The 13,974-nt window shown below is 42.8% G+C and overlaps 1 protein-coding gene across 3 annotated transcripts in view; it reads left to right on the top strand.

Moving 5' to 3' along the window:
* Positions 1–376: 376 nt before the first annotated feature.
* Positions 377–13,974, top strand: part of Znf318 (zinc finger protein 318) — a 37,098-nt gene continuing 23,500 nt past the window's right edge. For all 3 annotated transcript variants that reach the window (XR_005286867.1, XM_038342543.1, XM_038342542.1), the window contains exons 1-3: positions 377–865; positions 2,951–3,102; positions 12,217–12,856. Coding sequence is in view for 2 of the 3 variants with exons in the window: in XM_038342543.1 (XP_038198471.1) it covers positions 377–865; positions 2,951–3,102; positions 12,217–12,856 (1,281 nt within the window). In the remaining variant the exon portion in view is untranslated. The remainder of the gene's footprint in view (positions 866–2,950; positions 3,103–12,216; positions 12,857–13,974) is intronic.

Here is a 13,974-nt window from a genome sequence, read left to right as displayed (position 1 = left end):
CCCTCGGAGGAGGGGAAGTGGGCGGCTCGCCGGCCGCCATCTTGCGAGCCGAGAGGCGGGGCCTGCGGATCTGAGGGCGCGCGTCCTCGGGGCCCGAGCGGCTTCCGCGCTCCTCCCCACTTTTTCCTCAGCTCGCGCGGCCGCCGCCCGCGTCCTGCCGCGGGGAGCCTGGGAGGGCGGGGGTGTGTCGGCGCGTGCCCGCGCCCTCCAACCGCTGGGCCTCCGGGGCGCGCTCGGCTTGGCCTCGGAGGCGGGGAGGGGGCTGCTCCGGCCGCGAGGGCGGCGCGCTGCGGGCTCGGCGGCGGCGGCGGCGGCGGCGGCGGCTGCAGCTGTGGCGGCGCGCTCGGGGCCCGTGGCCGCGGCGCTCCCGGTAGCCATGTACCGCAGCGGCTCCCGCTCCTCTGTCTCTTCGCACCGGACGAAGGACGGCGGGGTGAGCGGCTCGCGACCCGGCCGCTCAGGGGGCTCCTCCTCAGGCCCGGCGCGCCGCCCCTCGTCGCCGCCGCCCTCTAGCTCGTCGTCGCTGCGGCTCTCCTCCCGCCGGCACCGCTCGCCCTCAGGCCACCGCGGTCGCCGGGCCTCGCCGTCCCCGTCTCGGGGTCGTCGCGGCTCCCCGTCCCCGCCCCGTGGCCGCCGGGCCTCACCGTCTCCGCCCCGTGGCCGCCGGGCCTCGCCGTCCCCTCCTCGGGGTCGTCGTGGCTCCCCGTCCCCGCCGCGCGCCCGTCGCGGCTCCCCATCGCCACCGCGGAGCCGGAGACTCTACCCGCCGGGCCTGGCTGGCTTCCGAGGCAGCGTTCGAGGCGAGTCCCGCGCCGACTTCGCTCGGGACGGCCGCGGAGACTATCCAGGCGACGGCGGCAGTCGGGTAATCCCACCTTTCGCCCGGGTCGCCCCTCGATCCCGAGCCCCTGGGGCCTCCACGCTGGAACCCAAATGTTCAAGTCTGCCCCGCTCCCTGACAGCCCTGGGCGCCTCGTTGACACAATAACGGACTCGGGACCCAATGCCCGGTTTCTTGGGAAGAGGCTTTCGCTCTCGCTAAGTGGAAAAGTTAATCAAAGCGAGGAGAATTTCTTCCTTCCTTATTGGCGCCTTGAGGTTTCCCTGGGGTTTGGTGAGATTCATTCCCCTTAAGGCCCGAGTTTAGAGAAGCATGTGAACGCCTGATGGCCAGTCAGGAAAGCTTGAACCAAAGCAAGCTGGATGCTTTAGCTGTCATGGGGCTCTCACTTGGAGCTGTTGTCAGAAGCGAGGTGTGCATAATCAATTATTGTGATTGCTGCCCGCCGACTAGCGTTGTGACAGCAGCTACCAGCGTTCTTTTAGTGCTCACGGCCCCGTGAGGTAAAGCAATGACTGTTGTTACTCCCTGTCGCACAGCTGAGGATCCAGCTCAGAAAGGTCTAAGTCACTTGATGGAGGTGACACAGCTACAAGTGAGGGGACTGTGGTTCAGTTCTCATGCTTGGTTCTCTCAGCCCGCGATGTTAAGTGTTAAAATGTGCTGCGAGAGATGGGTTGATGGTGGTGGGTGTAGGTCCGAAGTGGAGGGCTTGCAAAACTCTGAAACCCGACTTGGGGCCTCAGGCAGCACTACAGTTCTAGCAGAGTTCCTGCCGTGACCTGATGTAGTGGAGGGGTTTGTTTGTTCTCAGTTCATGTATCTTTGTTAGTGAAGATTTTCTTTTGGAGAGCGCTATATATAACATGTATGCTAGGACTCTGGTCACAGTTAAACTGATTAGTCACATTGTGAAGCTTTTTCAAAGCCCTCACAACAGAGGAATCAAAAGTAGAACACTGTACTACTGCTTTCCTCCTCTTCAGGATACTGTATTTGCTCCAGTTCTCTGTCCTATAGGAAATTGTTATCTCCTTTCTCTTCTCGTCTAATCTGAACATTTACCTCATCTAACCTGTTAGGTGTACCTTTAGGATAAATCCCCAGGATGTCCTGTCACCTTCTAGCACTCTGACGACCCTGTTACCTCTTCTTGGATTCATACATTTACCCTTCTTTACAATTTAGCCTTGCTACTCACCAGTTTTTTTTCTGTGTTCAGCAATCAAACTGATTTTTAAAATCTTTTTAATTGTATTCATATGTACCTGTGTGTGTATGTACTTAGGAGTGCAGATGGCAGTGGTCTGTAGTGTGTTAAATGTGAAATTCAACAGTGAGTTATAGTGTTTGCTAGGACTTCAAGGGAAAGAGCCTCCTGAGAAGTGAGCTTTGAGTGAGCACCTTAGAGTAGTGCAAGCACCTGGAGGAAGAGTATAGTTGGGTTACATGACTTTGATACTTAAAACCCTCCTACGCTCTTATCACACCAAGAATCAAATCCAAATTTCCTAATTAGTTTTGTTTCCCTTTTATCTGTCACATTGCTCCAGCAGTACTGGCCTCTTTTCTGTTACCCAAAGAATGCCAGTTCATTCTTAAGATGTTGAGATGTTGCTTCCCTTGGCCTGAAACATCTGTTTTCTTTGAAAGACCTATAAGCTTCCCATTTACTTAAGTTGAATGACACCATCTCAGCAGTGCTGCCTTTAGCCACCCTGCCTGGAGTGATTCCTCCTTTTTCTTAGTCTTTTATGGTTCGTTTTTTAGTGACAATGCTACTTATTGCTACCTTCAGAAGTGCTTAAAATTGGTTTTGGCTTTCCTTGTTTAGCTAGATATATATAGGTCCTGAGAGCAGGGATTTTATTTACTTGGCTATTCCCATGTTCCATAAGAATAGGCAGTCATATTTTAGGAGGAGTGAAGAATATAAGCTTTTATCAAAACTATGGATATTTCTAAAATTCCTTTTTCTGCTGCGGAATGGTTCCTTACTATGAGAGACAATAATTTTATGAGTGGGGAATACATTTGGGGGCATAAAGATGTCTTCATGTTGACTACCATATGGTTATTCTTTTTTTTTTCTTTTTTTCACTTTTGTAGAGACGTTCTCCTGGTCTGTGTTCTGATTCTTCTCTGGAGCAGAGTTTAAGAATAACTGTTGGCAATGACCACTTCTGTGTTAACACACCAGAATGGCATCGACTTAGTGACCGGTTGGGATCACCAGTTGATAATCTGGAGGATATGGACAGGTAGGCTTCAAATATGGCAGGGTGCACCATACTAATTCTGGAAGGCAGAATATTGCTGTTTTCTGAGTGATGTGTTTGAAGTGTGGTGCCAGCACAAAGTTATCCCCTATGTCTGTGTCCAATAGACGATAAACACTGGGAAAGACTGAGTAGGAAGAGTGTATTGACATAGACTTCGGTTTCTGATGAAATGTGTACCAGGAAAAGAACATTTGGTACAACTAGAAAGAGAAGGCTGAGGGAACGTAACAAATACTAGACCAAAATAAAAATCTAGGAAGAGTCCTTTATACAATGAAGGTTTTTTTTTTTTTTTTTTGTTTTTGTGCTTTTTTTCGAGACAGAGTTTCTTAGTGTAGCTTTAGTGCATGTCCTGGAACTAGCTCTTATAGACCAGGCTGGCCTTGAACTCACAGAGATCCTCCTGCCTCTGTCTCCCAGTGCTGGGATTAAAGGCGTGCACCACCACTGCCCGACCAATAAAGGTTTTGAACAAAATGGGAAGTCTTTTTTTTGTTTGTTCGTTTGCTTGGTTTTGTTTGTTTGCTTGCTTGCTTTTTTTTTTCCAGGACAGGGTTTCTCTGTGTAGCCTTTGCTGTCTTGGAACTCACTTTGTGGATGAAACTGGCCTCAAACTCAGATGTCCACTTTATTTGTACAAAATATTTGTATATTTTGCACAAACAAAACATCACTACATTTCCCCCTTTTTGTCTAAAATAAAAGGTTTTAACTAATATAAGAAAAACTATATACAATTAAGTACAATAAGTATATACAAATATATTCAGGCAATGATTACATTAACAATATCTTGTCTACTAGTATTTGACAAATTTGAAGAAAATATTCCATTATCTATCCTATCTTGGTGAGTCCAAAGTCTTATACCTAATTCACTTTTTTTTTTTTTTTTTTTTTTTTGGTTTTTCGAGACAGGGTTTCTCTGCAGCTTTAGAGCCTGTCCTGGAGCTACTTCTTGTAGACCAGGCTGGTCTCGAACTCACAGAGATCCGACTGCCTCTGCCTCCCAAGTGCTGGGATTAAAGGCGTGCGCCACCACCGCCCGGCTCCTAATTCACTTTCTATCTTAACTTGCATTACCATCCAAAACTATCTTTTGATCACTCAACCTTATACACTTTACACCTCTTTAATGAGCTTCTTCTCTGAGTCTGGTAAACAAGGAAGACTATAACTGTAACTATCTAGTCTTCAACTCTTGTCTTGGAACTCATTTTGTAGATGAGGCTGGCCTCAAACTCAGAGATCCGCCTGCCTCTGCCTCTTAAGTGCTGGGATTAAAGATGTTTGCTACCATGCCTGACGTTTGTTTTTTTAATGATGGAGAATTTATTTATCTGAGATAGAGTCTCACTGAAGTCCTGGAGATTGACCTGCCTCTGCCTCCTAGTGCTAGAATTAAAGGCCTGTGGTATTACACTTGGCTTTTTTGAGGGCTGTGGGACAGTCTATGTAAAAGTCCTGGCTGGTCTGGAACTCACAGAAATCTTCCTCCTTCTTCCTGAGTGCTGAGATTACAAGCATGAGCACAACACCCTGCTTGAAAATTATTTTTTTTAAATATTTATTTATTTATTATGTATACAATATTCTGTCTGCGTGTATGCCTGCACGCCAGAAGAGGGCACCAGACCCCATTAGAGATGGTTGTGAGCCACCATGTGGTTGCTGGGAATCGAACTCAGGACCTTTGGAAGAGCAGGCAATGCTCTTAACCTCTGAGCCATCTCTCCAGCCCCGAAAATTATTTTTTTTTAATAATTTTTTTTTGCTTGGCCAGGTTAGACTATAGATACTAAAGCATTTAAATAAACTAGTGGATAATGCATATATGTATATTAAATGTATGAAGCAGTAATAGAAAGTTAGAGATCTTTAAAAATGTTTTAAGTGTGGTTACTGCTTAAAATTGTTGAGTGCTGCCATGTGGTGGCTCACACCTTTAATCCCAGCACTCGGAAGGCAGAAACAGGTGGATCTCTGTGATCTGAAGGCCAGCCTGATCTACAGAGTGAGTCAGGGCTACACAGAGAAACTCTGTTTCGAAAAATAAAATTTTTGAGTGCTAAGGAAGGACAAATAAACTACACTGTGTTGAATATAGACCTCAATTACTAAAAGTTATATATGGGGATTAAATAATTTTATTACCTCACAATAGTAAAAAGATAAGGATAGGCATATAGGATAGCATTTTATTCATCTTAGAGCTTATCTTTTATAGTCTCTAGCACATTGGGGTTTAATGATTCATTAGTGATTAATCAAGGAAATATTGTTTATTACAGGTAATGAGTATTATTTAGAGTATAGGCAGGCAGATGAAGGCAGCTGGGCAGGAAGTTTGAGGACAGAGGTACTACTGGTGCTATTTACCTCAAAGCTCCAATGGCTACGGATGCAGTGAAGCAAGGCAGGACAGTCTTATATAACATTGAGCTTCTGAAGATAGGGCTTCAAGGTATGTGACTGGAGCGCTAATTGAGTCAACAGCTCTTGCCCTTCAGTCTGCTTCTATTTTGGGAGGTGATTGAGTAGGTGGACTACAGTGGTGGTGGTACAGGGTGTGATTCTCTTCCTTCCTTGCTGGTTTTTAGGTAACCTCAACATTTCCTTCTGTGGGGTCTAAACTGACATTTCCTCTTTGTTATGCACATATGCTCCTGATAACAAACTATCTCTTTAAGTTATAAAAATCTAATTTCCTTCATAAGGTGGCATAAAACTAGCCTGGACACCAAATTATCAAGGTTATGTATGGTCTTACCTTAGGAGCCCTGTACTGGACTATAACTTATTCTAAAATGGAAGTGTGAACAAGCTAGAGTGAAAAATTCTAAGACACTTGGACACTAAGATACACCGAGTGTGTATCCACCACTGCAATAATTTTTTTTTTTTTCTCGAGACAGACTTTCTCTGTGTAGCCCTAGCTGTTTTGGAACTCTCTCTGTAGACCAGGATGGCTTTGAACTCACAGAGATCTACCTGTGCTTCCCTAGTGCTGGGATTAAAGGTGTGTGTCACCACCGCCCAGCTGTACTTTCTACTTTTATGAGCTTGCCTATTCATGCATTGTTTGATTCTTTGTGACTAGCTTTCACATATATTAAGGTTCATCTATGTTTATAGTGTTTATTTTTTAAGATTTATTTATTTATGAATGTTGTACAAACTGTTTTGTGAATTTATTTATTTATTTATTGATTTGATTTGATTTTTCAAGACAGGATTTCTCTGTAGCTTTGGAGCCTGTCCTAGAACTAGCTCTTGTAGACCAGGCTAGCCTCTAACTCATAGAGATCCTCCTGCCTCTGCCTCCCGAGTGCTGGGTTTAAAGGTATGCACCACCACTGCCCGGCCTTTGTGGATTTATATATCTATAGACCAATGTTTCTCAACATTCCTAATGCTGTGAACCTTTAATATAGTTCCTCATGTTGTGGTGATGCCTAACAACAAAATTATTTTCTTTGCTACTTCATAACTATAATTTTGCTGTTATTCAATGAATGTATTCGACCCCTGTGGAAGGGTTATTCAACCCCCCAAATGGGTCACGACCCATAGGTTATATGCTATAGACAGATATTTTATTGTTCAGATTACTTTTGTGGTATTAGGGACTAACCCCAAGGGCTGTGTATGCTAGGCAAACAACCTGTCATTGAGCTATTCTCCAGGCTCATGTTTTTAATTTGTTTAATGGACATTTGTAAACACATATAAATAGAATAAAGCTGACCAGTAATGGTGCACACCTTTAATTCCAGCACTCAGGAGGCAGAAGCAGGTGGATCTCTGTGAATTCCAGGCCAATCTGGTCTACAGAGCAACTTCCAGGACAGCCAGAACAACACAATGAAACCCTGCCTTGAGCCTCCCTCCCCAAAAGAATGGATACTATTTGGTACTAGAAAAGTATCAGTAGAGAGGGTGAAAAGGATAAAAAAAAAAAAGGCAGTTGGGCAGATATAATCAAAGTACATTATGCATATAGGAAAATTTCATAATGTGTTGTAACATGAGGGGCCGGGCTTGTTGGGGTTTCTGTCCCGCCCGGTTCCCCAGCTGTTTAGTCCCAGAGAAAAATCACACAGACGTCTCCATAAGTTATAAAACTGATTGGCCCATTAGCTCAGGCTTTTATTAACTCTTATGACTTATTCTTATCTATGTTCGCCATGTGGGTCAGTACCTTTTTCGGAGGGGCAGGTCACATCCTGCTTCTTCGGTAATCTGGGCAGGAGTGCCATGTATGCTAATAAAACAATTTTTTAAAAAATTTACTTAAACTCATTTTATGTGCATTGGTGTGAGGGTGTCAGATCCCCTGCAACTGGAGACACAGACAGTTGTGAGCTGCTATGTGGGTGCATACAGTTGAACCAGGTTTTTGGGGGAGAGCAGCCAGCTCTCTAGCCCCTAAAAAAATTTTTAAAAATAGAAAATACAGTACAGTGAGCCTTCATGTTCCTTTTTTCTTTTTTAGAGATCTAGTTTTAAAAAACAATTCGTCAGTAGGTGGTGGTGGTTTATCCTGTAATCCCAGCACCCTGGAGGCAGAAGTAGGAACACCTCTGAGTTCGAGGCCACCCTTGTCCTAGGACAGTGCTACACAGAGAAACCCTGTTTGTAAAAACCAACCAAGCGGGGCTGGAGAGATGGCTCAGAGGTTGAGAGCGCTGCCTGCTCTTCCAAAGGTCCTAAGTTCAATTCCCAGCAACCACATGGTGGCTCACAACCATTTGTAATGATATCTGGTGCCCTCTTCTGGCATGTGGGCATTCATGGAGGCAGAACACTGTGTACATAGTAAATAAATAAATCTTAAAAAAAAAAACAAAAACAAAAAACCAACCAAGCATCCAAACAGTTGCTCTTAGTGAAGGCTGTTGTTGCTGTTGTTTTGAAACAGGGTCTGGGATTAAAGGCATGTACCAGCTTGGCCAAGGCTTTTAGAGTGTCTATCACTGTACTACTTTAGGCTACAGACAATGGTGATTCTTTTTAGGACTCACATTTTTTAATTTAAAATTTTGTGTGTCTTGAGTGTTTACGTGTTTGTATGTGTGTGTCTGACTTTTATGACCAGTTTGAATGCCCTAGAACTGGAGCTGTAGATAGTGGTGAGCTGGGTACTGAACCCAGGTCCTCTGGAAAAATAGCAAGTGCTCTTAACCACTGAGCTATCTTGTTTCTCCAGGACTGTCTCTTATGACAGCCAGTTTTCTTTTAACCCCTGGGAAAAAGAAAGAAGGATTAAATTCTAATAAGCAGCCTGACTGTGGACTATATTTATATGATAGCTTCTGGTTTTGTTTTGTTTCTAACTGTTCTGTGCCTCCTTCAATTGCATCCCCCTTTTGCTGACAATTCTAAGTCTGCCGAGGTGTTCTGAGAGCCACCTTATTTGTAGCTTCTTGATACTTACTGTCATATTAGATATTGAGCTAGTGTTTTATTTGGTGATGACATGTCCTAGTTCTAGTGAAGAAAGGAAGATAGGTGACCTTGCTACTATACATATAGTTTAGGAGGGTTTTCTCCTACACTAATATGAAACTTGTTGGAATATATAGTTGGTGGTTTGGTGATAGTGAATCAACTCGAGTATTCCTCCTTAAATAGGTGTATTTATAGTTGATGGACAGAGCAAAGTTTTTGTGTTTCAGTGATGTTTGATTTCAGAGATCATTCTTAGTTTATTCCTAGTCCTATTTCATAATACATTAAGACCTCAAAATTATACAGTTTTTTTTAAGGTTATTTCTATGGGGCTGCAGAGATAGCTCATTGGTTAAGAGCACTGGCTTCAGAGAACCCCCGTTTGATTTCCAGCACCCACATGACCCCTCACAAACATCTGGTCTCAAACTCATGGTGATTATCCTGCCTCAGCCTCCTAAGTTCTAAGATTACTGGTTTCATTATTGTTATTTTTTTATTTAGATGAAATTAGATTTTAAAATTCTAAAGGATCTCCTGGCATAGAGGTCTGGGCCAGCAAGGTGTCTCAGCAAGTAAAAGCACTTGCCTGAAGACCTGAGTTTGATACCTAGCACACATATAGCAGGAGAGAACCAAGTTCCACAAGTTTTCTTCTGACATCTATATATGGGCCATGAATCACATGTGCCCACATACTATAGACATGTACACACAAAAAAAAATTTTAATGTAGTTTTAAAAAATCCTAGAGGATCTTTATTTCCATCTGTGATTTAAATCAAAACCCTTGTCTTTTGGGTCATAGAAGCCCTGTGGCCATAGTGTCCCGAAATAGCTAGGTTTATTATCTACTTCTGAACTATAAAAAGAACCATCTTATCCTGAATTTTTACCTGTATGCTACAAAGATCTGAGACCTTGATATTTCTGAAAAATAAAGATACACAGTGAACCAAAACATTTATTTTTGGGTCCCATGGTAATAGACTTCTTTTGGATATCCAGGCAAGGCAGGAAAGAGCATGACCAAACAATTTTTTTATTGATATTTATTGAACTCTACATTTTTCTCTGCTCCCCTCCCTTCCTCTCCTTTCCCCCCTTCAATCCTCCCCCAAGATCCCCATGCTCCCAATTTACTCACGAGATCTTGTCTTTTTCTACTTTCTACTTCCCATGTAGATTATATCTATGTAAGTCTCTCTTAGTGTCCACATTGTTCTCTAAGTTCTCTGGGATTGTGGTTTGTAGGCTGGTTTTCTTTGCTTTATGTTTAAAAAACCACCTATGAGTGAGTACATGTGATAATTGTCTTTCTGTGTCTGGGTTACCTCACTTAAAATAATGTTTTCTAGCTCCATTTATTTTCCTGCAAAATTCAAGCTGTCGGTTTTTGTTTGTTTGTTTGTTTTGCTGTGTAGTACACCATTGTGTAAATGTACCACATTTTTCTTATCCATTCTTCAATCGAGAGATATTTAGGTTGTTTCCAGGTTTTGGCTATGACAAACAATGCTGCTATGAACATAGTTGAGCACATGTCCTTGTGGCATGATTGAGCATCCTTTGGATATATCCAAAAGTGGTATTACTGGGTCTTGAGGAAGGTTGTTTCCTAATTTTCTGAGAAATCGCCACAATGACATCCAAAGGGGTTGTACCAGCTTGTATTCCCACCAGCAATGCAGAAGTGTTCCCTTTACCTCACAACCTCTCCAGCATAAGTTGTCATCAATGTTTTTGATTTTGGCCATTCTTACAGGTGTAAGATGGAATCTCAGAGTTGTTTTGATTTGCATTTCTCTGATGACCAAGGATGTTGAGCATTTCCTTAAGTGTATTTCAGCCATTTTAGATTCCTCTGTTGAGAGTTCTTTGTTTAGGTCTGTACTCTATTTTTTTTATTGGATTATGTGATCTTTTGGTGTCCAGTTTCTTGAGTTATTTGTATATTTTGGAGATCAGACTTCTGTCTGATGTGGGGATAGTGAAGATATTTTCCCATTCTGTAGGCTGTTGTTTTGTCTTGTTGACCGTGTCCTTTGCTTTACAGAAGTCTTTCAGTTTCAGGAGGTCCCATTTATTAATTGTTTCTCTCAGTGTCTGTGCTGCTGGGGTTATATCTAGGAAGTGGTCTCCTGTGCCAATGCATTCAAGTGTACTTCCCACTTTCTCTTCTATAAGGTTCAGTGTAGCTGGGTTTATGTTGAGTTCTTTGATCCATTTGGACTTGAGTTTTGTGCATGGTGATAGATATAGGTCTATTTTCATTCTTCTACATGTTGATATCCAGTTATGCCAGCACCACTTGTTGAATATGCTTTCTTTTTTCCATTTGATATTTTTTGCTTATTTGTTAAAAATTAGGTGTTCCAAGATGTGTGGATTGATATCCGGGTCTTCTATTTGGTTCCTCCTGTCTGTTCTTATGCCAATACCAGGCTGTTTTCAGTACTATAGCTCTGCAGTAGAGTTTGATCAGGGACTGTGATGCCTCCAGAGGTTCTGTATTTCTTGTTTGTTGTTTTTCTGTTTTGTTTTTGAGATAAGGTCCTATAGCCATTCTGTCCTCAAAGTTACTGAAGTTCAGGTTGTCTCTGAACTTAGTATCCTCACTGGTATTACAGTTATGAACCATCATGTCTGCTTAGAATCATTTTTTAAAATAAATTCTCAGTTAATGCTAGGGATGCCAGTCCTCATAAAGAGCCTAAATTTAGCTAGGCAACTTTTTATTGTTGTTACTATTTTGTTTTTAAGATTCATTTATTTTTATAAGTTTGGGTGTTTTTCCCGCATGTATGTCTCTGCACTGTGTTCATGTATGGTACCTGAGGAAGACACCTGAAGAAGGCATTGGATTCCCTGGAACTGGAGCAATAGATAAATAGTTGTGAGCCCATCATGTCGGTGCTGGGAATCAAACCCATGTCCACTAGAAGAACACGTAGTGCTTTTAATGGAAGAGTCATTTCTTCAGTCCCTGTTATGTTTTTTGTTTTTCCAAGGAAGTGTTTTAGTATGTAGCCCTGGAACTCAGAGCTACCTACCTCCCTGGTGCTGGGATTAAAGGCTGTATCTGATCTAGCTAGTCCAGTTGAATCAGTTAGGACTCTGATTTTTTTAAGATTTATTTTTATTTTTCAATTATGTGTATATGTGTGCTTCTTTGTGAGTATGTACATTTGAATGCAGGTGTTCTTATAATCCAGAAGAGGGTGTCTAATCCCCTGAAATTGGAGTAAGCCATTGAACATGGGTACTGGGAACTGAACGTGGGTCCTCTAGAAGATAGTATGCAGTCTTAATTGCTGAATCATTTCTCTAGTTCTTTGGTATCTTTGTATCTCCTGAGTACCAGTGTGATAAGGATGCACTGCATCCTTAGACTAAATACTTAGTGTAAGTGTTGTGTTGATATATTAGTATAACACCTCTTGATTAGGAGCTAAAGCTGCTGGTGACCCTGAGAAAGGGAGAGGAAATGTTCCATGTGTAATGTGTCTTTGGATTTCAGGCACATTTTACTTTTGCTTTAAGTCTTCTTTTGTCCCCTTCCCAAATAATATTATTTTAACATTGTCTGGCCATTCTCTCTCCAAGTCCAGCATATTCAGTGATGCTTATCTCTTTTCTCAGGGATGATCTGACTGATGATTCTGTCTTCACACGAAGTTCCCAGTGCTCTCGGGGCCTTGAACGATATATTTCTCGGGAAGAGGGGCAACTTAGTCCCTTCTTGGGACAACTTGATGAGGACTACCAAGCAAGAGAACCTTTTTTGCATAGAGCTGAGTATAGTTCCCATATCAGTTGTCATGATGAACTGTTGAGGGGAGCAGAACGGAGTAGAGACAAACTCAAAAGCTCCTCTTACTCCGTACGATCTGAGGAAAGAAGCCGGGAGACCAAAAGGCCCCGTTATGATGACACAGAAAAGGTACATGGCATAGGAGGGGATCACTCAAGTTTTACATCTGGGACGCGCAACTATCGACAGCGAAGAAGAAGCCCAAGCCCAAGGTTTCTAGACCCTGAGTTTCGAGAACTGGACCTTGCCAGGCGAAAGCGAGAGGAAGAGGAGGAACAAAATAGGAGCTTGAGTCAGGAGCTTGTGGGAGTTGATGATGGAACTAGCTGTTCCATCCCTGGGTTGTCAAGTGTCCTAACAACATCAGAGCCAGAATATTCTTTGCATCGGCCTGAGGAAGTTCCTGTGATGCCCAAGAAGTCCATTCTGAAGAAGCGAACTGAAGTGGACATGAAGCCATCTGTGCAGGTCTCTGTTGTATTTCTCTTGATAGTCCCTCTGATATCCTAAATCCTGATACTTTCCTGGGACTGTGTTCCTTAATGGTGTCTGTGTGACTTGTGCTGTGCTGACATCTTATGCCCAACTGTGATCGACCCCTTCTAAGATTCTCCAGATTAAACTGTAGGCTCATAATGTACCAACAAGGGCTCTGATTTAGAAGAGTATCTGCCTTGGTTTTTTTCCCTCCTTAAATTGAATAGCCCTATGGGAATCTTTGAATATGGATTCTCGGAAATGAAGCTTAAGGACAGAAGAAGATAATCCTGATTTCTTCATCTTTTTAGAAGAAGACAGTGAATGAGTTGTAGAACATACGACTAGAAATCAAGTGATTCTGGTTTAGGAACTATCAACTTCCTGTGTAAATTTGAGATGAATCACAACTTTTCTGGCCTTAACATTGCTTTTTCTTTCTATGAAAAGATGGTCAGGCAAGACTACTAGTATGACTAGAGGCTTCTGAGCCAGTACTGAAGTAGAGAAGCAAGGGGAGGTTGATAGGTTAGAGTTCTAGAGTTTCCTGTTTCCAGAGTAATCCTACTTGTGTGTTTTTCTTTTGGTCATCAATAGATACTAAAATAAGTTGGGTGAAATGGTACACACCCATAATCCCAGCAGCTGAGAGACCAGTGTAAGAGGATTCCAAGTTCAAGTCTATTAGGGCACATTGCTAGTTAAGGCCAGCCTGAGCTACAAAGTTAGACATGGCTGGAGACAAGCCTGATGGCTCAGTTTGATTCCCAGATTCTAACTCCTGAAAATCCATACATATACAGTGCTCATGTGTGCCCGTTTATTCACATACCTCCCCTCCTCCCCTCTCTCACACAACACTCGGTGCTCATGTGTGCCCGTATATTCACACCTCACACCTCTGCACACACACACACAACACACACTATGCTTATGTACGCTCATATATTCATACACCTCCCCCTTCCCCTCTTACATACACACTGTACTCATGTGTGCCCATATAGTTACACACCATCTACCCCAACAACAATAATACAGTTCTTAAAAGAAAACAAAATAGGAAAACAAGCTAAAGAAAATGTCTAAAATCCTTTTGAATTCAAATT

Source organism: Arvicola amphibius, chromosome 9 (genome assembly GCF_903992535.2).
Source record: "Arvicola amphibius chromosome 9, mArvAmp1.2, whole genome shotgun sequence".
Lineage (NCBI taxonomy): Eukaryota > Metazoa > Chordata > Mammalia > Rodentia > Cricetidae > Arvicola > Arvicola amphibius.
Note: the sequence above shows the minus strand (reverse complement) of the source record. Positions and strands in the feature narration are given on the sequence as shown.